General features: G+C 53.2%; 1 protein-coding gene across 4 annotated transcripts in view; it reads left to right on the forward strand.

Moving 5' to 3' along the window:
* The first annotated feature begins 926 nt into the window (after nt 1-926).
* Nucleotides 927-21,724, forward strand: part of EBF4 (EBF family member 4) — a 57,087-nt gene continuing 36,289 nt past the window's right edge. For all 4 annotated transcript variants that reach the window (XR_006785041.1, XR_006785042.1, XM_045833457.1 and 1 more), the window contains exons 1-7: nt 927-1,221; nt 1,731-1,852; nt 12,124-12,280; nt 12,492-12,555; nt 12,731-12,786; nt 14,368-14,441; nt 15,512-15,580. Coding sequence is in view for 2 of the 4 variants with exons in the window: in XM_045833457.1 (XP_045689413.1) it covers nt 928-1,221; nt 1,731-1,852; nt 12,124-12,280; nt 12,492-12,555; nt 12,731-12,786; nt 14,368-14,441; nt 15,512-15,580 (836 nt within the window). In the remaining 2 variants the exon portion in view is untranslated. The remainder of the gene's footprint in view (nt 1,222-1,730; nt 1,853-12,123; nt 12,281-12,491; nt 12,556-12,730; nt 12,787-14,367; nt 14,442-15,511; nt 15,581-21,724) is intronic.

Raw genomic sequence — 21,724 nt, forward strand, 5'->3', positions numbered from 1 at the left:
ACCTCAGGACAGAATGTGGAGAGAGGGGCAGAAATGGCCGGGCCCCAGAGTAAAGGGCAAGACAATTTCCTGGCCAGGAATGAAATCCGAAAGGGAAGACTCTCTGGCTGAGGAGAAAGACGAAACAAGTTGGCTCTCAGTCCTAACTCCAAGCCCTAAATCTCCAACTTGCAATAAAAAATCAAGAGGTTTCTGAAAGGCAGAGGTTGGAAAGATAATGCTTTAGGTTTAGGCAACAAGAACTAGGGGTGATGGGATGGGGGGAGGTGTGTGCAGAGACTCCTCCCAAGGCCCGGCGGCCCAGTCTGAGAGACAGAGGTTTGAGTCCTGCGCTGAGGTTAAACCGAGGTCAGGTTCACCAGGAAAATGCGGGAAGGACAGTTGGGCAAGCAAAGAACATCAAGAGCAAAAGCTTGGAGGCGTCAAAACGAGCAGCAAGGACGGAGCGGGGCGTCGCCGTGAAGAGCGGCGGGTACTTAGGGGATGGAGAGGAGGCTGACAAGAGGCCGGAGGAACGTCCTGGGGCGACCCCGAGGTGGTGGCGGTTGCTGAGCGCGGCGTGGCACGTTCCTCCGCCTCTGGCCTGGCTCCCCGCCGCACAGCCCCGTCGGCTCACAGCCCGTCTGCTCGCTGCCGCGTCCCCGGCCCCACATGTCCCTCTGGTCTTTTCTGCAGCCTCGGCCAGGCCGCAGCCCCCGGCCCCGGCGGCAGACTCGCCAGGGTCCGCCCCGCCGCGGCGGCCCGGGCCCGGCCGCTCCTCCCCCGATGATGTCACGTCCCCGGCCGCCCCTCGGCCAGCCGCGCCGCCCCGCCCCCGCCTCCCCCGGCCCCAGTCCCCTGGGCCCGCCCGCTCCCGCCATCCCTCCTCCCGCCGCGCTCCCTCCCTTCGGCTCCCGCTCCCCCGGGAGCGGCGGCGGCGGCGGCGGGATGGCCCGGGCCCGCGGCCAGGCCCTGGGGAGCGGCGGTCGGCGGCGCCCGCGGCGGGGCGGCGCGGGAACCGGGGCCCGGGGGGAGTCGGCCGGGCTGCTGCTGCTGCTGCTCCAGGTGCTGCCGCCTGGGGCTGCGGCGGGGCCGGGGCGCCGGGGCACGCGGGGCGCTGGTGGCGGCGGCGTCTGCTGGCCCGGCGCTGTCCCTGCCTTTCCCCGGGACGCGCGACTGCTGCTGCTCCTTCCTCCACTGCCGCCGCCGAGCTCCGCGCCCGCAGCCTCCGCCTCCCGGATGGTAATCAGCGCCCCGCGCCGGCGCCGCGGGCGGGCGGTGGGGGCAGCGGGGGGGAAAGGGCGGGCAGCCGCGCGCCCCCTCCTCGCCCGAGGCAGCTCCTGGGGCGCTCGGTCGCCGCCCCCCCTCCGACGACCGCGGCCCTGGGCAGCCGCCAGAGCGCGCCTCTGGGGCGCCTCCGCGCGGACCGGGTGCCGGCTGCGCTCCCGCCCTCCCCGCCCGCTCGCAGTCCGCCCGCGGGCGCTCAGGCCGCGGGGGAATCCCTCCATCTCCCCGCCCCGCGCCCCGGGAGGGGAGGGGACAGCGCGGCGCTGGCGGACCCGCTTTCTCCGAGGGAGCGCCCCTGAGGCTAGTGCGCACTGAGCCGCCGGGACTCAGTGTTGCGCTGCGCTCTTAGAGGCGTCCGGTGCCGTCGGGTCCGGGGAAGCTGAGACACCCGCAGCCTCAGGGGGAGCGGATCCCCGGCGGCGGGGGGCGCCCACCCACTGCGCGCCCTTATGTTCCCTGCGCAGGACGCTCTGCCCCGCAGCGGGCTGAACCTGAAGGAAGAGCCGCTGCTGCCTGCCGGCCTGGGCTCGGTGCGCTCCTGGATGCAGGGCGCGGGCATCCTGGACGCCAGCACCGCGGCGCAGAGGTAAGCGATCGGACGCGACCTGGCGCGCAGGAGTTGGACGGCTCCGCATCGCCTTCGCCCAGCTAGCTGAGCTGCTAAGGCAAGGGCTGGAGGGAGTCCTAACTCTGGACAGTCCCAGCAAGCTCTCCCGCCCACCCTGCCCGGAGCGTCTGTGCTTCTTCCTGAGGCTGTGGGGCGGGCCGGGCGGGGCGGGGCTTCTGCCTCCACTCTCGGCCGTCCTGGCTCTGACTTCGGGCGGTCGCAGGCGGGCCCAGATATCCACGGCTCTAGCGGAAGAGGTATGCCCCACAGCCACCAGCCGTCAAGCAATGGCCAACCCCTTCTTCCTGGGCAGTTCTAGTACCTCTCCTGGAGAGGTCCAATTCCGTGGCTCTCTACCAGGAAAGATACGAAACCCAGCCCCTTTCTGCTTTCCCACGCCCCTCCGAGTTGGAGGATGGGTGTGCAGGACTGGTGGAGTGGTAGGGGCCTGATGAGTAGGGAAAGATGAGGTGGCAGTCAGTTTGGCTAGAGTGATTGGGACTGGGGATGGGGCAGAGCCACTCAGGTCCCGCTTCGGGTCGAGGTGTTTTTCTAGTGGGTCCTACGGGAGGCGGCGTGTCCCTGGGAACCCAGCACCCACGCCCACCTCCTCTGACTCCTTTGCAGGAGCCTGTGCAGGGAGACGGGATGGGGGATGGACGCCTGGATCTGGAAAGGAAGTTTAAACATGTATTGACCTGCCCCCTACAACACTTTGGTCCCCAGGTTTTTGTATCCCTAGTTGTGAGCATGGAGGGGGATTAGGGGGGTGCTGCCTCTGCAGACAGCTGGGGCATGTGAAAGCTGGCCTCCCCAGAGTTCTGAGCTGCTGCTTGTCCAGCAGCCTGAAGGGATTCTGATGCTGGGTCCCCAGTCTTGCCCGGGCAGACTAGGCCAGGCACACAGGCCATAAGGGCACATCCCTAGTCCTGTCTGGGAGACGCCACTCATAGCCCTGCCCCAACCTCACCCCTTAGCAGACACACACTTGTTTCATGTTGCAACTAAACCAGTGACTCTGCCCTCTGGTCCTTCCATGGCTGCCAGTGGGGAGCTCTGGGCCTGTGTCTGGGGCTCATTTCTTCAGAAAGGGAAAGGTCTTGCCTATGATTAATTCATTCGTGGTATAACTATATTCCAGAAAACTGGGAAATGGGGAACAAATCCCCACCTCTCTAATACAACCACTGTCAACCCGTTAGTGTGCTTCCTTCCCATCTTTGTTCTCATTACCCCTTTTTTTTCCCTGTGAAATGCATGTAATTCTGTATCCTGCCTGTTTTTCTGTTGGTTGTTCTTTTTTTTTTTAATTTAACTTGACATGGTCACTTTCTTAATGTGACTCCATCTTTTTCTCCGCCACTGGCTATGTGATGAGAACTCCTTATAAGAGTGGATAGGGAGTTCCAGTGGGGGTCTCTGGGGCTTAAGGTTCCTATCCCCCCCCACACACCCTCCCCTGTGCTGCAGCCCCAGGTGGCAGGTCGGATGAGGGGAAGGAGGCAGTGCCCTTGCAGCCTGTGTGGGTGCAGGAGTGTGGGGATGAGGCTCTTCCACGGATCAGGCCACCAGCAGTGCTGTCTGCACATAGGGGTCTTGACTGGTGTTTGGGGGTCAACTCTGAGTTCCCAGGACCACACTGCTGAGACTCAAAAGGCTTCTCCAATTTGAAAAGGGGCATTTTTTCAGGCCTGGGCTGCTTATCTCCAATTCCAGAGACTCATTTTAAGACACAGCTTAGGAGGCCCCTTCCTCCACCACTGAGTGACACTGAGCCACCTCCTTCCAGTCAGGAGCAGGCTAATCCTCTCTCCTCCTTCTTCCTGAGGTAGCCCAGCCTCTCTGCTGTTTGTATCTCAGTGCCAGATGGCCCTGTGCTCAGGTCTTCCCCTCCTAAAACAGCAACAACAAAACTTTCTTTGCCATCCCCAGCCTCCCTGTTCCACTTCTGCCTGATCCCTCTCCCTCTCCCCTCTGTGGAACTTGCCGAGGAGCACTCCCCCTAGGCTGCTTGGGATCTGACAGTTGTCTCTGATGCTCTCCTTTACCCCATCGCTGCCTGGTTGTCAAGGTTTCTGGGAGTTCCCTCTGTGTTTTACTCCTAATGTCAGTGCGCACAGCCAACATTTAATGATGATGCGTCTGGGCCCTTCACCACTTGCCCCCCGCCCCCCGGCTGAAGGTTAACCCACCCAGGTTTCCTACTACCCACCCCAGCCTCTCAGCACTCCCCCAAACCAGCTGCCGCACACCGGGGACCAGAGCAGCATTTCCAAAGAACTTGTCTCCAGTCCTGTCCCTCTTCAGTTACACATGTCCGTGACCCCCACTTACTTCCAGATGTGCAGCATTCGAGGCCCAACACAGACCGACCCCAGATTTCCTCACAGCCTCCCTGTGATTCTTGTCACCCAGCAATGTCTGTTGAAATAGTTCCCCTGCCCCCAGCACCCACGGGCCTACCAAACGTTCTTACACAGTATCTTCTCTATCCGTGCTCTCCGCTCAACCTGAGGGGAATGGTTCTTAGTGCTGCTGCCTGAGGCTGCTCGCCACAGGCCAGAGCCAGCTGTGCCCTGCTTCTCCCAAGCTTCCTTGGCCTGCCAGCCTGTTCCTTCCCTTAGAGCAAGGCTGGTGGTTTGTTCCTCCTTGTGTCCACAGCACAAGTACAAGCTTGAGTGGTTAGGGGTGGGGGTGGGGGTGGGCAATGAGCATCTGCTGAAGGAAGCAGGAGTAGCTGTTTGGAGGTTACTGATCTCTTTCTGTTGGGCTCTCCTCTCCCTGCTCGTGGTCTCCAGGACCAACCCAACCTCAGGAACCAGGTCCTGGAGCAGCTGCTGCTCTCCAGCTTTACAAAGCCAAGCTTTTACAGAGCTGGAGGTGGAGGAGAAGACCCAGAGCCTAAGAACAGTGAGGGAGGCTCTGCCAACAGGAAGGAGGTTCTCAGCAAAAGAGGGATAGGAGAAAAAGAGGGGCTGCATACCCTCACCCCGGAGGCTGCTGCTGAGGGCTGGCAGGGTCTTCCAAGTGGGGAACACTGCACAGGACCCCGGCTGTTGCCACAACTGTCCCTACTCTGAGCCAAAAGGACTTTATCTCCGAGACCCATATCCCAGCTCAAGCCCCCCTTCCCCAGACTCCCCTTCAGACGGGCATCCTCTTATCAGAGTGCTCAGCACAGAAGCAGCTGTCCCCTCATCCTGATGTGATGCCCAGCCTGGGGAAACCCCTGGAGGACCCAGGCCAGCCCTCCGCCCTGAGCTGGTTCTACCGCACTTGCAAGGGCCTTGAGAGGGAAGCCAGCTGGGGCTGCCTTTCCTGTAAGCAGCTGCAGGCCAGCCTCCCTGCTAGGAAATGCTTTTGTTTGCTTTAATAATTAATAACCGCTCCTCAGCCTGGGACCTGGCAGACAGGCCTGTGGGTGGGTGGCGAAGGAGTGGGCAGAGAGAAGCAGGGTGGGCAGTCTTTTCCCCCCTTGCTTAAGGACCTCGGTGGCTGAGACAATTTCCCAGGGCAGGTGATCAGAGAGAGCCGCTGCTGGGGCAGTGGGAGCAGGGGATATGAAGCAGCCCCCAAAGCCTCCTCTACTTCCTGTAGGCCCCCCAGGACAGAGGTTCTGAACAGCTGCCTCTAGCCGCCAGGGCCTCCGTGCTGCGTAGTTGAGGTGGGTGTGCCCCAGCGAGCTGCTGCTTTTATCCTCCCCTGTCTGTGGCACAGCCAGGCTCTGGGCATGTCGGGCTGGGCTGGGCTGGGCTGGGCCAATAGACCTTGGCTGGGGCCAGGAATGCCAGGCCCGGTTTGATGGTTACCAGCAGTCTCAGGGGCCCCCCGGGGGGGATGCCTGCAGGGAGGGTGAGGGAGGGTGGAGGCTGGTGGGACGCGTGGAGGAAGTGAGGATGCTGAGGAAAGGAAGGGGGGCACTTAGGGAACCATGCCAGGATAGGGAAAGGAAGAGCAGGATTTAGCAGAGACTTTAGGGAAATCTGAGACAAGGAATGCAATGCAAGAGATATATACTTTTTGTTCCTTCCACCTCGGGGCAGGGGGAGGGGAGGTCAAAAAGGAGCCTCTCCACATTGCTGATGACCTCAGGGCTTGTCCCATTTCACCTGAGTCCCAGACTCCAAGGCAGATAGGACCCAAGCCAAGGCACTGTTCAGAACCTCATGCTGTTAGGGCGGGTAATAGGGAGGGTTTGGAGTGGAATGGGGAGAGGAAGAGGCCTGAGGGTGCCCCTAGGGGGGAGCCAAAGCTTTAGCCACTTGTCCTTTGTGGTTTGAGATGCTTGTTTTAAATTGCTAGTGTTTATAATAACCATGTAGTCAAGGATGCAAGGAACCACAAGTGGTGTTCTGCATACAGAGCAGAGTCCATGAGGGAGGTGTCTTCTGTATGACATAGTCATGGCCAAGTCCAGCAGCTTCTGCAAGAAGGACCCTGGGGCATCCTGCTCAGCCTCAGAAAGGAGTGCCTCCAGGGACCGCTGGGTGGCCTTAGCAATAGCAACCTGACCACTTGACGGCCCCCGGCATGTCCCCATGTGCACCCCTCTGTACTCTGGAGCACAGCTCACCTGAATGGCTCAGGCTGTGAAGGTCAGGTTGACCTTGGTGTCAACTTGAACTTGGACTCACAGCACAGTACTCAGGAAGCCCATGTACACACCATAGTACAAGGCTGGTATCCTTTTGTTAAAAAGTTGTTGTGTGAACCAAAGCTTTTCTGTCACAGTAGCCTTTAACTTTCGGGCTATTTCAGAGCTGAAGATGGGAAGGAAGTGAGTGAGCCATGGTGGAAATATGAAAATGAGCACCTTCTTCTCCCACATCCTGGCTCCTTGGTGCAGGAGCAAATGGCCCACTGCCTCAGCACACTCCGGAGCTGATAGGAAAGTGTTTGGAACATTTTGATGAAAACAATCTTTTTAAGAAAGCAAGATGTGTAATTCGTTTTGGAGTCTTATAAAAAGTGGTTAATGTGGCTGTTTTCATCACTCAGGTGCATTTATCTGAAAAAGGTGCTTATGTGGCAGGCTTTGTGCACTAACGATGCTAAGTGAATGAGCTGTTCTTGAATTATAGGCCCCAGCAGCACATGTACTAGGTGAGGCGGTTCTGTGCCTGTTCGCCAGGCTGCACGCAGGCCCCTGGGCTGCAGCTTTGTTGGCTTCCGTCACACCGCTGGCAGTTGGTACCCCACCCATTCTCCCTCAGAACCTTGTAAAGGGTCTGCTTCTCCTGCCAGTATCTGCTCCCCGAGACTGAGGCTCCCAGAACCTGTTCTGCCCACTTGCGCATCAGGCCAGAAGTTACCTGAGAAGCAACCCAGAAGCCCTCTGGAGCTGGAGGATAAAACCCCAGCTCCCTCCTCCCACCTTCTGGCACAGCAATTCCAAAGCATGCTTTCTTGCTTTCTCGACTGTTTCCAGAGCTCCCGGGGGGATTGTGCTGCCATTGCCCACAGTGGCAACTTTTCAATAATGCGCCCTTTATAAACTGCTTTTCCACTTCTCTCTCACTCCCCGTCCACATCAGTTACTTCCCAGACTCGTCTCCCACCACAGATCTGGTATTTTGAGGGTGCTGCATCTGAGGAAGCCCAAATAAAACGCTTGCCTCTCCAGACCTCAGGGGCTCTTCTCCTGCCTCCTTTCAGATAGAGGATTCACAGCAATAAACATCCTTGCAGTTTCTCCCCACACTCCACACTCGGGCAACCTCACTTTGGAGACCACAGAACCAGAGACATTGGCCTTCCTCCACATCTGTCCATCTGTAAGCTGGCGTGAGAGTAGGCCTCAGTCCTGGCTCCCACCTATATCCCACACAGCTGCACCCAGGCCGCGCCCAGCAGGGCTGTCGGACCTCTCTGCCTGCCCTGAGTCTCTCTTCTGAGTTGTGGGAGCATGTCTCTATGTTTCTTTCTGCTCTTTAATCATGGTTTGTTTTCTTATTACAAGAGCACCAGCTATTCCCAAAGGGGAGAAAAGCAAAAGTCCCTCCTCCTCCCTCAGCCCTCTCCCTTTGGGGCTTACAGTTCCATTTAGGGATGATGGTGGGTCACCTACTGCACCCTGGGGGTCGAGGTGCCTCGGGCAACCAGGAGAAGAGAGGCACAGTCCCAGCCAGCCTCAGGTGCTCTCACTGATGTGCTGATCCTTGTGTCAGTCTCTGCCTCTGGTTCACAGGAATACTAGGATGTCTTTAAAGCAAAACCCTTTCTATCTCACTTTGATCTTCTCCCAGGTCCGGTGGGGTGCAAACAGGGTAAACTAGAAACATTCACAGACCAGGAGCAGCCCTGGGTGTGCCCAGCAGGCAGCTAGCCCATTCTGCTGTATTCTCCTGGTCTTCAGGGCTGGGGCTGTGGCAGGTACTGTTGCTCAGGACAGCGATCCTCTCTGGGAGCTGTGTACTAGCCACCTCTGTCTCGTTGGCTTTGTGTGGTGGGAGGGAGCCTAGGAGGATGACTGTGCCTCCGACCCACTAAGGAAGGTGGGGAAGAGAGGGTGATGCTGTGCTGTCTCAGGCGAAGTGGAACTGAGCCCGACCCCACCGTGGGGTGGGGCACTGTTCTCCCCAGCGGGCAGCACCAGTGTCCCCAGGCCAAGGTACCTGACCTCTCCTGAGGAATCCCCTCCGGTGGCGAGGATGGGCCCTGTGAAGGGAACTTGGCTGGGGGCTTAGGCCAGACTTCCCAGATCTGGTTCTCAGGAGGCAGCAGGCAGCTAGGACCCAGGACTGACGGATGTTTGCCAGGAGAGATGGATGGGAGAGAAAGCTCAGGCCGGCATCACTGATTTACTCTTGGCCTGGGAAGTACAAAGGGGCCTGTGTAGAAAGGGTGTGTTAAGTGGTCTCAGAGATTGTGTTACTTACTGCTCAGCATCCACCCTCCTCTCTTAAGACCTTTTTTCCCTCTGTGTCCTCACTCCCTGCTGTCTGAAAGCTTTCCCCTGGCCTTTCCTGGGCGACGTGACAGCAGAAAGAGCAGAGGGATCTGGGACGGTTCCACAAGCCCGCCCCCTTCTGGCCCTCTCTCACTCCAGCTGGTCCTGGAACCTCTCCCTGGGAGCTTTGCTCCCCTTAGGTGGTCCTGGGGACAGGGGGAGGAGTCAGTGTGGCTGTCTCATTAGCATATTCATTAACAGTAATCAGGGCCCTGCTGTGATCAAAGCCCTCTTTGGGCTTCCCTGACTCTTGGTAAATGCGATGTTGGAGGGTCAAGGGCTGGACTTGAAAGGACTGTAGCCTGAGGGAGAAGTGGGGAGGAGCAGGAGGGAGGAGGAAGGACAAAGGGAAAAAGAAGTCCCTAGGGAAAAGGATAAGTGTAGAAAAAACCTTTGCCTGGGAAGAGTTTTCCTTAGTGCCCTTCCTCCTCATGTCGATAGAGACAAACAAGACTCATTACTTCTTTTTCTTTAGCTTTGTTTTAGAGATTTTATTTATTTTTAGAGAGATGGGAAGGCGAAAGAGAGGGAGAGAAACATTAATGTGTGGTTGCCTCTTGTGTGCCTCCTCACTGGGGACCTGGCCTGTAAACCTAAACTGGGAATCGAACCAGCTACCCTTTGGTTCACAGGCCAACATTCAGTCCACTGAGCCACACCAGCCAAGGCTGGCCCCATCACTTCTGTCTCTGAAACCATTTCACATGGACCACTGAGACTCCCAAGCAGACTTTCAAAAGGAGGAACAATTTTCATTTGGTTATTTATATATTTACTGTACTCTATGAGTAAAAATATAACAAGCTTCTCAAGTCCATGACATCCCAGATAGTGTGGCTTCACCTGAAGTTGAATAAGTTGACTTTAAATTATATGAAGAAAAATCCTTTTTTTTAAAAAGATTTTATTTATTTATTTTCAGAGAGAGGGGAAGGGAAAGAGAGAGGGAAACATCAGCTGGTTGCCTCTTGCACGCCCCCTACTGGGGACCTGGCCCGCAACCCAGGCATGTGCCCTGACTGGGAATCAAACAGGTGACCTTTCATTTCACAGGCTGGTGCTCAAGCCACTGAACCACACCATCCAGGGCGAAAAAAAATCTTAAGTGGTAATGGATATGGCAGCCATTGTCACGGTGACATGTCCATGGTGGGACTCTGTCTAAATGGCTCTCAAGGCAGTCCCACCATCCCCTCCTCCTTGCATCCCTGCAGCAGCCTCTCACTTTTCCACTAAACTCACACCCCATCCCCACCCCCCACCTTCCTGCCACCTGCAGCACCTTCTAAGCCCTGCCTGGCTTCAGAATTGTCTGGTGGCCTTGAGTCGTGTTTCCTAAACCACATCCCTCAACAAAAATGCTCCGTAGTCAGGCAAGAGTGGTGTGTTAGTTGTCTACTGCCACATAAAAAAAACTATGCCAAAACTGAGCAGCATAAGACAACAAACATTTATTATCTCACACAGTTTCAGAGGGTCAGACATCAGGGAGCAGCACAGGTGAGTGGTTCTGGCTCAGGAGTTCTTATGAGGCTATGGTCAAGGCAGGAAGCCAGGCCTACAGTCATCTGAAGGCTCAACTGGGGCTGGTGGATCTCCTCCCAGGTATCACTCAAGTTAGTGCTGGCTGTGGACTGGAGGCCTCAGTTCGTCTCCACTGGACCTTCCATGGAGCTGCTGGGATGTCCTCACAACATGGCAGCCACCTTCCCCCCGAGTGACTGACCCGAGAGACAGAGCAAGGCAGAAGCCACAGTGTCTTTCAGGACCTAACGTTGGAAACCATATGCTATCACTTGTGCTGTATTCTGTCAGCCACACAGACCGGTCCTGATACAGTATGTGAGGTGACTGACTGCACGGCATGAATCCCAGGAGGCGGGGGGCCCTGGGGGACCATTCTGGAGGCTGGCTACTGCATACCCCAGGTACCAGCCTGAGCCAGGCCAAGTGGGGTCCATTCCTGGAGGGTGTCCCAGGCTCCCCCCGCCCTGCTGCCATACATAAAGACTGCTATGAAGCCACATTTTCCAGGGTTGTGGCCATAGCACCGTTCTGTAGAGGAAGGATCTGGAGCTATGGGTTATCTAGGGAATACGCTATGGAAGACCTTGACCCAGAAAAGGAAGTCAGAAGTCTGTTTTTTTGTGACCCTGCATGGTCTAACACTTCTAGTACAGCCTTTCCTTTCATCACTTCACTTTTTGACATCTGCAATCCTGTGACACTAACCCTTCTACCTACCGCCATTTCTTGGGCCGTTTGTTCTGTTCTTTTGTCTGGTGTACCTGTTGAACTCCTATTCATCCCTCAAGGGCCAGGTAAAAAGCCACCATCTCCATGAAGTATTTACCCTCATCTTTCACAGAAAGAATTCATTTCTTCTTCCTTTGTTTCTATAGTTTTTTATATAGTCACTTATTTTGGAGGGCACCTACCCCTTTGTCTGGGGTTAAAGCTGTCTGTCTCCCCTCCCCATCCAGGCTTTTAACTCCAGCCCCACTCGGTGCCATGTGTTTAATGCATGGTGCATCATGGGAGTTCAGGAAGTATTTGGTGAAAAGGGTCTCGGCCCTTCTCCTCCTGCTGCTCTTGCCATGGCTGTGCTTTTGGGAATAGATTTTTGTGAATGAGGAGAAAGCTGTTGGTAAGGCCAGACCAAAAGAGCCTGCTACCCAAGGGAGCCAGGGCCTGTCCTTCCCAAAGCACAGAGGCAGGCCCTCCACACCTGGAGAGGGTGTCCCCTGCCTTCTCCGTAGGCCAGGATCCAGGCCCGGCAGGCTAATGGCCCTGAGCCAGTTTGATGTCTCTGAGAGTCTGCTGGATGTCATCATCTCCCAGACAGTGCTGCAGGCTTGGGTACACAGCCATGGACCCAGGTACAACGGGGTATTTGTACCCGGGGTATCAGAACCTCCTAACTGCCCCTTGATGCCCTAAGGGCAGGCGCAGGTGTCTTTGCTGAGTACAATGGGCTGTCCAGTTGCCCATGCACTTGGTTTTGGAGATCAGCCTTTCAGAATGTGGGGCCCAGGGGAAATCCTGGGAGAGAGCCTGGCAGGGGCACCTCCATGACACTGACTGTTCCCAAGGGAGCCGGCTGAGGTGACCTCAGGGCAGAGGGGCCTCTGGAACTGAGATGACCTTGCCAAGCGTGGGACGGGCTCACCTAAGTTATTCCTTGCCCAAATTCTTGCCATGTCAGGTCCAGACCCTGGCCAGCCAGGCTACCGGGCCAGGGAGAGGGATCTTTCTCTCTGAGAGCACTTCTGGCGGCCTCCCAGCTCCTTTCTTCCCACAGTGGCGTGGGCCTGGCACGAGCACATTTCGAGAAGCAGCCTCCCTCCAACCTCAGGAAATCCAACTTCTTCCACTTCGTGCTGGCCATGTATGACCGGCAGGGGCAGCCCGTGGAGGTGGAGCGCACGGCCTTCATCAACTTCGTGGAGAAGGACCTAGTGAGAGGCTCGTGGGCTCGGCTGGGACAGGGCATGGGACAGTGGGGGCAGGAGGGCTTCAGGGACCCCCCTCTCACAGGGGCAGATGAGTAGATAGATGGTGGAGAAGAGGGGGTGAATGGATGGAAGGGAGGGAAAGAGGGTGGGCTTAGAGAGGAGGGCTGGGGGAGGGAGGACCCCTGGGAGCATCCTCCCCATCTTGGCCCTGTAGGAACCTGGGGCAGAAAAGACGAACAACGGGATCCATTACCGCCTCCGGCTGGTGTATAACAATGGTGAGTGAAGTCCACCGCACACTGGGTACCAGAGCCCCATGCGACACGTGATACCCTGTTGTCAGGGCTGAGGAGGCCCCTGCCTCCCGGTGGGGAGAGCGAGGAGCATGCTCCAGTCATCAGCGGCCACAGACGCTCCCCGTGCAGCAAGCCCTCTCCGCCTTTCCGCCCTTAGGACTTCGGACAGAGCAGGACCTCTACGTGCGCCTCATCGACTCCATGTCCAAGCAGGTGAGCCAGCGTGGGTGCCGTGGCCTTCTCAGATCCCGGCTCCCGTGGTGTGAGTGAGCATCGCTGCCCTCGCCTCCCCAAGCTGCCTGGTCCAGCTCCCTCAGTGCTTACCCAGCCTGTGTGGCCCTTGCCCTCTAGTCTAGCAAAAGGCAATATTTGTACAAAGACCTCTTCCTCAGTTATGTTCTCTAGGAGCCCAGCTAAGGCACAGGGATTCAGGTGCACAAGGTTTGTTGGGGAAGCAGACAGGGTGTGTAGCAGAAGGGCGGATGAGCTGGACAGAGTGGGGGATGCTCAGCAAGAATGGGGTCTTGGCTGGAGCCCAACCTCAACCTGATCCCCAGGAAGCCGTAGAGAAGTCACACTAGAGTTGTCCACCTTGCAGCAAAGAGGCCAGGATTCGGTACCCTGTATGAATCAGTCATTAGCTGGGGAGCACTCCCCAGGGGAACGTGTAACCTTCCAGACACTTTCAGGTGAAGCAGCACCTATCTGCTGGGAGCCATTCTCAGGAGAAAGCACTTAGCAGCCAACACGAACTGCAACTGCGGTGGGTGCACCAGTTCAGGGAAGGGGATGAGGTGGGGCCCCAGAGCTTTTGCAGACTCTCAGCCCCCTGCTGACACGAAAGGTCACAGGAAGGAGGCTCAGGAGCCCATGTCCTCAGGAGCTGGGGAGGACTGGTACCTGAATGAGCCCTGATGGGCTGCTCTTGCTGTGGCAGGACTTGGAATTCTGGAGAGAAATTGTGTGCACTGGCAAAGAGGGAGCAGAGCTCAAACGGGCCAATCAGAAGCCCTGAATGCAAGGTGGACACTTGGGCTTTCCCACACAGGCAGGGTCTTCCAATAGCTTCCACCCAGTCCCAGGGCAGAGGAAGAAATGGTTTCTTTCTAGAAACCCTGTGGTCTGTGGTCGCGGTGGCGAGGGAGGCAGGCCAGGCAGACAGTGGCAAAGTGAGACTGCTGGGGGATGGTGCGGAAGGGTCTGGGGAGTCGGGAGAGAGAAGGACCCAGGAGTCCTGCTCACTGAAGGACGGCCCTGAGGCTCAGGGGTTATGAAGTAGGAAGCTAGATTTGCAATTCAGGAAGCTACTCCTTGCTTCAGGGCAGAGTGTGGAAGCTGGGGGTGGGGGGGGTGCAGTGAGGAGGCTGATCCCGTAGTCCAAGGAAGAGACTGGTTAACCAGCTGGGATAGCCTAGAGGACAAGGTTGGTGAGCAGAAGCAGAGGCCCACTAGGGCCATGGGAAGAGGAGGAATAGGAGTGTCTACTCCCATTCCAACCTGACCTTGGTCCTTAGTCTGAGGTCCTCCCTGGTTCCAAGCAGAGCTGGACCTGGAAAGAGCTGCCTGTGGACACACAGAATTAATAGACCTCATGCCACCATTGCTCACCCTAGTGGCGATCCTGGATTGGGGAGGAGCCAGGCTCCCAGCTCCTGCTTTGCACTCCTAGGCCCCCCAGAGTGACTTGGAGGGTGTGATCTTCCCAGGGGGCGGGGCCATTCCCCTCTCCCCACTGCACTTTGACAGAAGAGGAGCCTACTTCCACTTGAGCCTGTGCCCTTCCTCCCTCCCCAGGCTATCATCTATGAGGGTCAGGACAAGAACCCTGAAATGTGCCGAGTGCTGCTCACCCATGAGATCATGTGCAGGTGAGAAGGGCTGGGTCACTTGCATCTTGACCCTCGCCAAATGTTGCCAAGGACCCCCGCCTAGCCCTGCCCCCTGCCGCTGCCACCCCCACCCCTGCTGCTCCCTGAGGAAGCCTGGTGGGAGGAGGCGGTGAGGGAAGAGGGAGGCCCCTGGGCGCAGTGCTGGCTGAGGAGAGGGTCCTTGAGGCCCCATTAGCCTGGCCTGTTTATGTGGCTTCTCCAAGTGTTTTTGTAAGAGAGGCCTCCTGCCCCTGCTGGGAAGCTTAACTAATGAAGCTCTGGGGAGGGCTCTCTGCAGACGTGGGGGCAGGGCGCGGGCCTCCTGGATTCGCTCCAGAGCAGGAGGGAGGAAACTTTGCTGCCTCCTATGTAACCCTGGGGCACTTCCCTTGTCCAGGGGTGGGGTGTGGAACACAGCTCTCGGCTCCCCTGCCACATGAGCACAGGGCCTGGCATTTCTGGGCGAGGTCTCCCCAGGAGATGCCAGTCAGACAGCGTCCTAGGAGGCAGTTCCTCATACAAGGAAAAGAGAGCCCAGTGTTCCAAAATCTGGTTGGGATGGGGGCCAACCCTGGGAAGAGCAGGGACAAGGAGAGGGCACGAGGGGGCTTCTGGGCTACTGGGCACACGTGTGGTATTTCTTGTCTGGATGCTGGTTACACAGTGGGTTCACTTTGTGATAATTCATGAGCTGCACGCTTACAATCTGAGCTCGTCTCTAAATGGATAAAAAGCATACACACAGAGAGAGTGAGTAGCCCCGTAGGTGGCCGGCAGCCTGCCCTTTCCTGGATCCTCCAGGAGCAGCATGCCTTGGGGACAAGGGTTTCCCCACCAACCTCATCCCCAGGACTGGGCTCTCCAGGTCCCTGTGACAGGACCCTCACTCCCTCCCTCCACCCCACCCAGGCCCCTCTGGCCCAAGGATACCAAACCCAGAGACTGGACATCAGCAGCCTCACCCCACAGACCACACACACACACACACACACACACACACACACACACACACGCATACTGTAAGCTCCCTCACTGCTTTTCTCCTTCCCTCCCTCTCATCTCTCCATCAGCCGGTGCTGTGACCGGAAGAGCTGTGGTAACCGGAATGAGACGCCCTCAGACCCCGTCATTATTGACAGGTACAGGCTGGGGGAGGGGGCCTGGGAGCTGCAAGGCCTGGACAGGCTGGGCTCAGTCACAGGGCACAGTGGTGGCTCCAGGGAGGGACGGAGCTGCCCGCCCCCACCTCCACCCCCCGTTGGTGGCTCTCAGCAGAGGAAAACTGTCAGACACTGGGGAGCCACTAGCCATGGCCCCTTGAGTGAAGCCTTGGCAAACGTTCTGGGGCTGGGCTTAGGAGCAGTGTTCCCTGACGAGCCTGGGAAGGGCAGGGGGTGGGGGACCAGGTAGGCAGTGAACTTGCCCCGGAGAGAAAAGCTGGGACAATGAAGGGACTGGAGTGGGCTGGGCAGGGAAAGCTGGGTTCTAGTCCAGGTGCCGCCTCTGTACTGTTTGACTTGACTTCTCTGAATGTCCATTACCTTTGTTGGAAAACTGGAGAAATACTTCACAGGTCACGGGGATGCAGATAGACATTTACTTTCCCGCTATGACTTTTAAAAATGATTTTACTTTTTAAATAGGAAATACATATATAAGGTACAAAATTCAAAAGGTCTGAGAGCAAATAACGAAAAGTAAGTCTGCCCTCACTGCTATGTATAGCATAGCATGCACACTCCTTTGTACTTTACCTTTTTTTTTTTTGAAAAAAGTGTAATATATATATGTATATACACACACATTCATGCAGGGTGCAGTACACTAAACACAAAGTTTACTCTTGTGGTATTTATTAATTACTGTATTATTTTCCATACAAACAACTATAAACCTACTTTTGCCACACTTTTTATATCCTAGAGGTCATTCCATATTGGAACATAAACCCCGCTTTGCTCTTCTTTTAATAAATAAAACATTCAAATTTAAAAGGGTTTACAGCAAATCTCCTACCTCTGCCTGACCCATCCATTTGCCCTCCAAAATTAGCAACCCTTCCTGAAATAGTCTGTGCGTATACAAGAAAATGCAGATATACATTGTTTTTGCACCTTTCCCTTTACTTATATAAAAAGGTGGCATTTACGTGTATTTTCAGCACCTTTCTGAAAGGTGGGTACACACGTAGTATATATATCTGGGAGCTTCTATCAGAACACGAGATGTCTCCTTATATATTTTTTTTTGCCACTGTAAACATTCCATTGTATGGATAAACTGTAACTTCTTTAAATGGTCTCTACTGCCGAACAGTTTAGCCGTTTTCGTTCTTTTCCAGGGATAGGATGTACTGCAGTGAATGACTTTGTCCACGTGCCATTTTGCACAAGTGTGAGTTTTATGAACGGTACTGCAGTACTGGAAGTGGAATTACTGAGTCACAGATATGTGCATTTGTCATTTTGATAGTCATTGCCAGTTTACCAACAGTGTTCAGAGTGCCTGTTCCCCATACTCTGGCCAGTTATGTATGTTGTTTATTCATTCAACAAATAATTTTTTAACATCGACTCTGTGCCAGGGTCTCTTCCATGGATTAAGCAGTGACCAAAACAGACAAAAAGCTTTGTGTTTATGGGCTTATGATCCAGTCGGGGAAATAGACGTAAACTGAGTGGATTAGATGTATAGCACGTCAGGTGGTGATAATAGCTGAGGAGGAAAAAAAGCCATCAGGAGAGGTTCAGAGAGTGCCCAGGAAGGGGTGTTGCAATTTTTAGATTATGTAAGGAAGTCCTCACTCCGAAGATGACATTCGAGCCGAGACCCAAAGGAAGTGAGGGAGTGAGCCATGTATGAATCTGGGGACAGATATTCTTGGCAGGAGTGTCCCTGGTGTGTTTAAGGAACAGCAAGACGCCGCAGGTGACTGGAAGAGGTGATGTCAGAGAGTTAACGATGGGGCAGGACGAAGGCGAGATCAAGCAAGGCCTGGTGGGCTGCGTGCGCACCGTGCTTGTAGGCCATTGTAAGGACTTTTGCTTTTATTCTGAATGACATGGAAGGCAGTGGGGGATTTTGAGATGAATGGTATGACTTGATTTATATTTCAGCAAGATTACTCTAGCTTCTGCTTTGAAGGTGACCTGTAACAGGCCAGGGTGGAAGCAGGGAGATGAGTTAGGAGCCATCACAGGGGAGAGATGATGGAGAGCAAAAGCAGGGGCATTCTAACAAGAAGTGGTTAGATGTGGGATAGATTCCATGGGCAGAGCTGGTAAGATTTGTTATGGAACGAGAGACAAAATGAGAGAGAAAAGTCAAAGATGTCTCCCAAGATGTCTGATGCGTGCAACTTAGAAAGAACCTCTCTTTACTGAGAAGGAGGAGGTTTGTGGGGAGCAGGTTTGGGAGGAGGGAGATCAGGAGTTCGTTTTTGGACGTTATGTTTAAGATGGGAATGGTGAAAAGCGGCTAACAAACGGGTGTGGCTCTCAGGGGACAGGTCCAGGCTGCAGATAGAAATTTGAGTGAATGAAATCATCAAGGGAATGAGTACTGATAGAGAGCAGAACAGGTTCGAGGCCCTAATCCTGGGGTGTCCGGTGTTTGGAGATCATAGAGACATGGAACCAGCAAAGAAGAATGAGAAGGGGCAGCCAGTGAAGTCAGAGGGATATCAGGGGTGTGGTGTGTCCTGGCAGCCTAAGTGAGAAAATATTCCAAAAAGGAAGCAGGGGTCAACAGCATCGCATGCTGCTGTGGCTATGATAAGAAATCTAAGAATTGACCATTGGGTTTAGCAACGTCGGGGACATTGGTGCCCTCGACAGGAGCTATATCAGTGGAGTGGAGAAGCAGAAGTCTAACACGGAAAGGACTAAGAAAAAATGGGAGAAGGGAGATTAGAGACAAGAACTGGAGGAATTCTTTTGAGTTTTGCTCTACAGGGATCATAGAAATGGGGTGGTGGCTGAAATATAATGTAAGGCAAAAAAAAAAAATGCTCTGGCTGGTGCGGTTCAGTGGATTGAGCACCTGGTCTGTGAACCAAAAAGTTGCTGGTTCAATCCCCAGTCAGGGCACATGCCTGGGGTCCCCACTTGGGGGCATGTGAGAGGCAACTGATCAATGTTTCTCTCCCTCTCTTTCCCCCTCCTTCCCCTTTCTCTAAAAGTAAATAAATAAAACCTTTAAAAATATATAGCTTGTTCATATGCTGTTGAGAAAAACTCAGTAGGAAAGGGAAAAATGATGCAAGAAATGGAAGGGAAAATCGCCAGAGCCATGATTTTTAGTTGGCAAAGGGCATAGGACCCTGCGCACAGGACTGGTTTTAGCTGGAAGCACAGTATCCCCAGAAACAGCAGTGAAGACAGAAAACCTAGGCGCAGAAACGGGGAAATGAGTATACCCAATACGGGAGCCTGTAGACTTCTCCGATTGCTTTGTTTTCTCAGTGACACAGGAAGCAAGGTCAACAGTCAAGGGTGAGGATGGAAAGGGAGACATTAGGGCATGAAATAGTTGTCCAGGGAAGTGATGGACTGTGGAAATGTGTGATTGCCAAGCAGCACGAAGGACCTACCTGAGGTCTGTGGTCATAATTTAAAGTGAGAACTTTTTCCAGCCATACAAAGCAGTACAAATGCAGGTAGAGAGCAGGTGAGTGGCGGTGTATAACCAGTTAGGGCTTTGCCAGGTGAGTACAATGAAAGATGAGAGGGCAAGAAAGTGAACATGTATGCAAGGGGTGTTTGCAAAAATGGAAGAAGGATTTTCAGCTAGGTAAGGAGAGGAGTGTGGGAGAGTGAAGAGAAGGCAGGCTGAATGGAACATGGGTTCTGATGGAGCCAAGGAATTATTGGAGTTGAGGTACTAGAGGGGGTGAGAGGGTGGGCCGCCTGTAGGTGGGGTTATTTGGGGATTGCATTTATTGTTGATGCATGGCCTAGGGAGGCTGGAGACAAGGACATCACAGGAGAGATGCAGGAATGGAGAGGAGAATGTGTTGGAAGAATTATATGTCTATATTGACATGAAATCACCAAGACTTATAACAGGACCAATGTATAGAGCTCCAGGAATAAAATCTTCAAGAAATGAAGGCAGGGTTGAGACATGACCGCAACAAGCGGTGGTTACTGTATTTTTTTTCATCTTTCTCTGTCTTGTGAGTCTACTGTGATATTTCAGTGGATTCTGTTTCTCCTACTCTGAGGCTGAGCACACTTTCATGTATCTAAAGTCTATTTCTATTTCCTTTTCTGTGAACTGTCAGTTCATATCCTTTATTTTCATATGAAGGACTGGCTTCTGTTACTGATTTGTAGAAATATATGTTAAGGAAATTAGCCCTTTGTCATGAATGGCACATATTTTTTGTCTAGTTCATTGTCGTCTTTTAACTTTTTTATGGTGAAATTTACCTAATTCCTTAATCTTTTAAGTCCTTTGGATTCTGATCATATTTGGAAAGGCCTTTTATCCTGCCACAATAATTTCAAAAAATTTATCCTGTGATTTCTCCTAGTACTTTTATAGTTGCATTGTTTACATTTAAATATTTGACCCATTTGAACAAAAATTAAGTTATGTCCTAGATGATACATAAGGAAGAAAAATATAACAAAATAAAAATTAGGAAGCATAGTAATGAATATGCGCTTGTGAACCTACCAACAAGCTTAACCTCAGAACATTGAAACCACCGTGGTGCCGCCAGCATCTCCCTTCCCTTCTCATCCCGCTGCCTGCCGCCTCGTAATGGTAATGAGTGCAGGTTCGTGTTTATCAGGACCTTGCGCTTAAAAAAACAAGTTATCACAAGTTAATATTGTATAATATTAAACAACATGTTGTTAGTTGTGCTTGCATTTAAGTGTAAAACTGATGTTATTTTTATATATAGTAGTCTTCTAAAAATGTTATTTTTAAATTCACCATTACATTTCTAAGATTTTTCTCTTTCCATATTTAGCTGTAGTTTGTTGTATTTCATTTTTTTTGTAGTGTGTTGGAGTTTTTATATCTATTTTATTGATTATGCTATTACAATTGTCCCATTTTTTTCTCCCCTTTATCCCCCTCCGCCCTGTACCCCCCCTTCCCTCCAGCAATCCCCCACTACCTTAGTTCCTGTCCATGGGTCGCACATATAAGTTCTTCGGTTTCCCCATTTCCCATACCATTCTTAACCTTCCCCTATTTTGTACCTACCAATTAATGCTTCTTAATCCCTGTAATTTTTCACCTATTCACTCCCTGCCCCTCCCCTCTGCTAACCCTCCACGCGATCTCCATTTCTGTGATTCTGTTCCTGTTCTAGTTGTTTGCTTAGTTTGTTTTTGTTTTTTGTGTGTGTTTTTTGTAGGTTCGGTTGTTGATAGTTGTGAGTTTGTTGTCATTTTACTGTTCATAGTTTTGATCTTCTTTTTCTTAGATAAGTCCCTTTAGCATTTCAAATAATAAGGGCTTGGTGATGATGAACTCCTTCAACTTGACCTTATCTGGGAAGCACTTTATCTGCCCTTCCTTTCTAAATGATAGCTTTGCTGGATAGAGCAATCTTGGATGTAGGCCTTTGCCTTTCATGACTTAGAATACTTCTTTCCAGCTCCTTCTTGCCTGCAAGGTCTCTTTTGAGAAATCAGCTGACAGTCTTATGGAAACTTCTTTGTAGGTAACTATCTCCTTTTCTCTTGCTGCCTTTAAGATTCTCTCCTTATCTTTAATCTAGGTAATGTAGTTATGATGTGCCTTGGTGTGTGCTTCCTTAGGTCCAACTTCCTTGGGACTCTCTGAGCTTGTGGGACTTCCTGGAAGTCTATTTCCTTGGCCAGATTGGGGAAGTTGTCTATTATTTTATCAAAGAAGTTTTCAATTTCTTGCTCTTCCTCTTCTCCTTCTGGCACCCCTATGATTCGAATGCTGGAACATTTAAAGTTGTCCCAGAGGTTCCTAAGCCTATCCACATTGTTTTGAATTCTTGTTTCTTCATTCTATTCTGGTTGAATTATTATTTCTTCCTTCTGTTTCAAATTGTTTGAGTCCTGGTTTCCTTCCCTTCACTGTTGGTTCCCTGTATTTTTTTCTTCATTTCACTTTGCATAGCCTTCACTTCTTCTTTATTTTGCCACCATACTCGATTATTTCTATGAGCATCCTGATTACCAGTGTTTTGAACTGTGCATCTGATAGGTTGGCTATCTCCTTGTCACTTAGTTCTTTTTCTGGAGTTTTGATGTGTTCTTTCATTTGGGCCATATTTGTTTGTCTCA

This window comes from Phyllostomus hastatus, unplaced genomic scaffold (genome assembly GCF_019186645.2).
Source record: "Phyllostomus hastatus isolate PE091 unplaced genomic scaffold, TTU_PhHast_1.1 phas_contig_17, whole genome shotgun sequence".
NCBI lineage: Eukaryota > Metazoa > Chordata > Mammalia > Chiroptera > Phyllostomidae > Phyllostomus > Phyllostomus hastatus.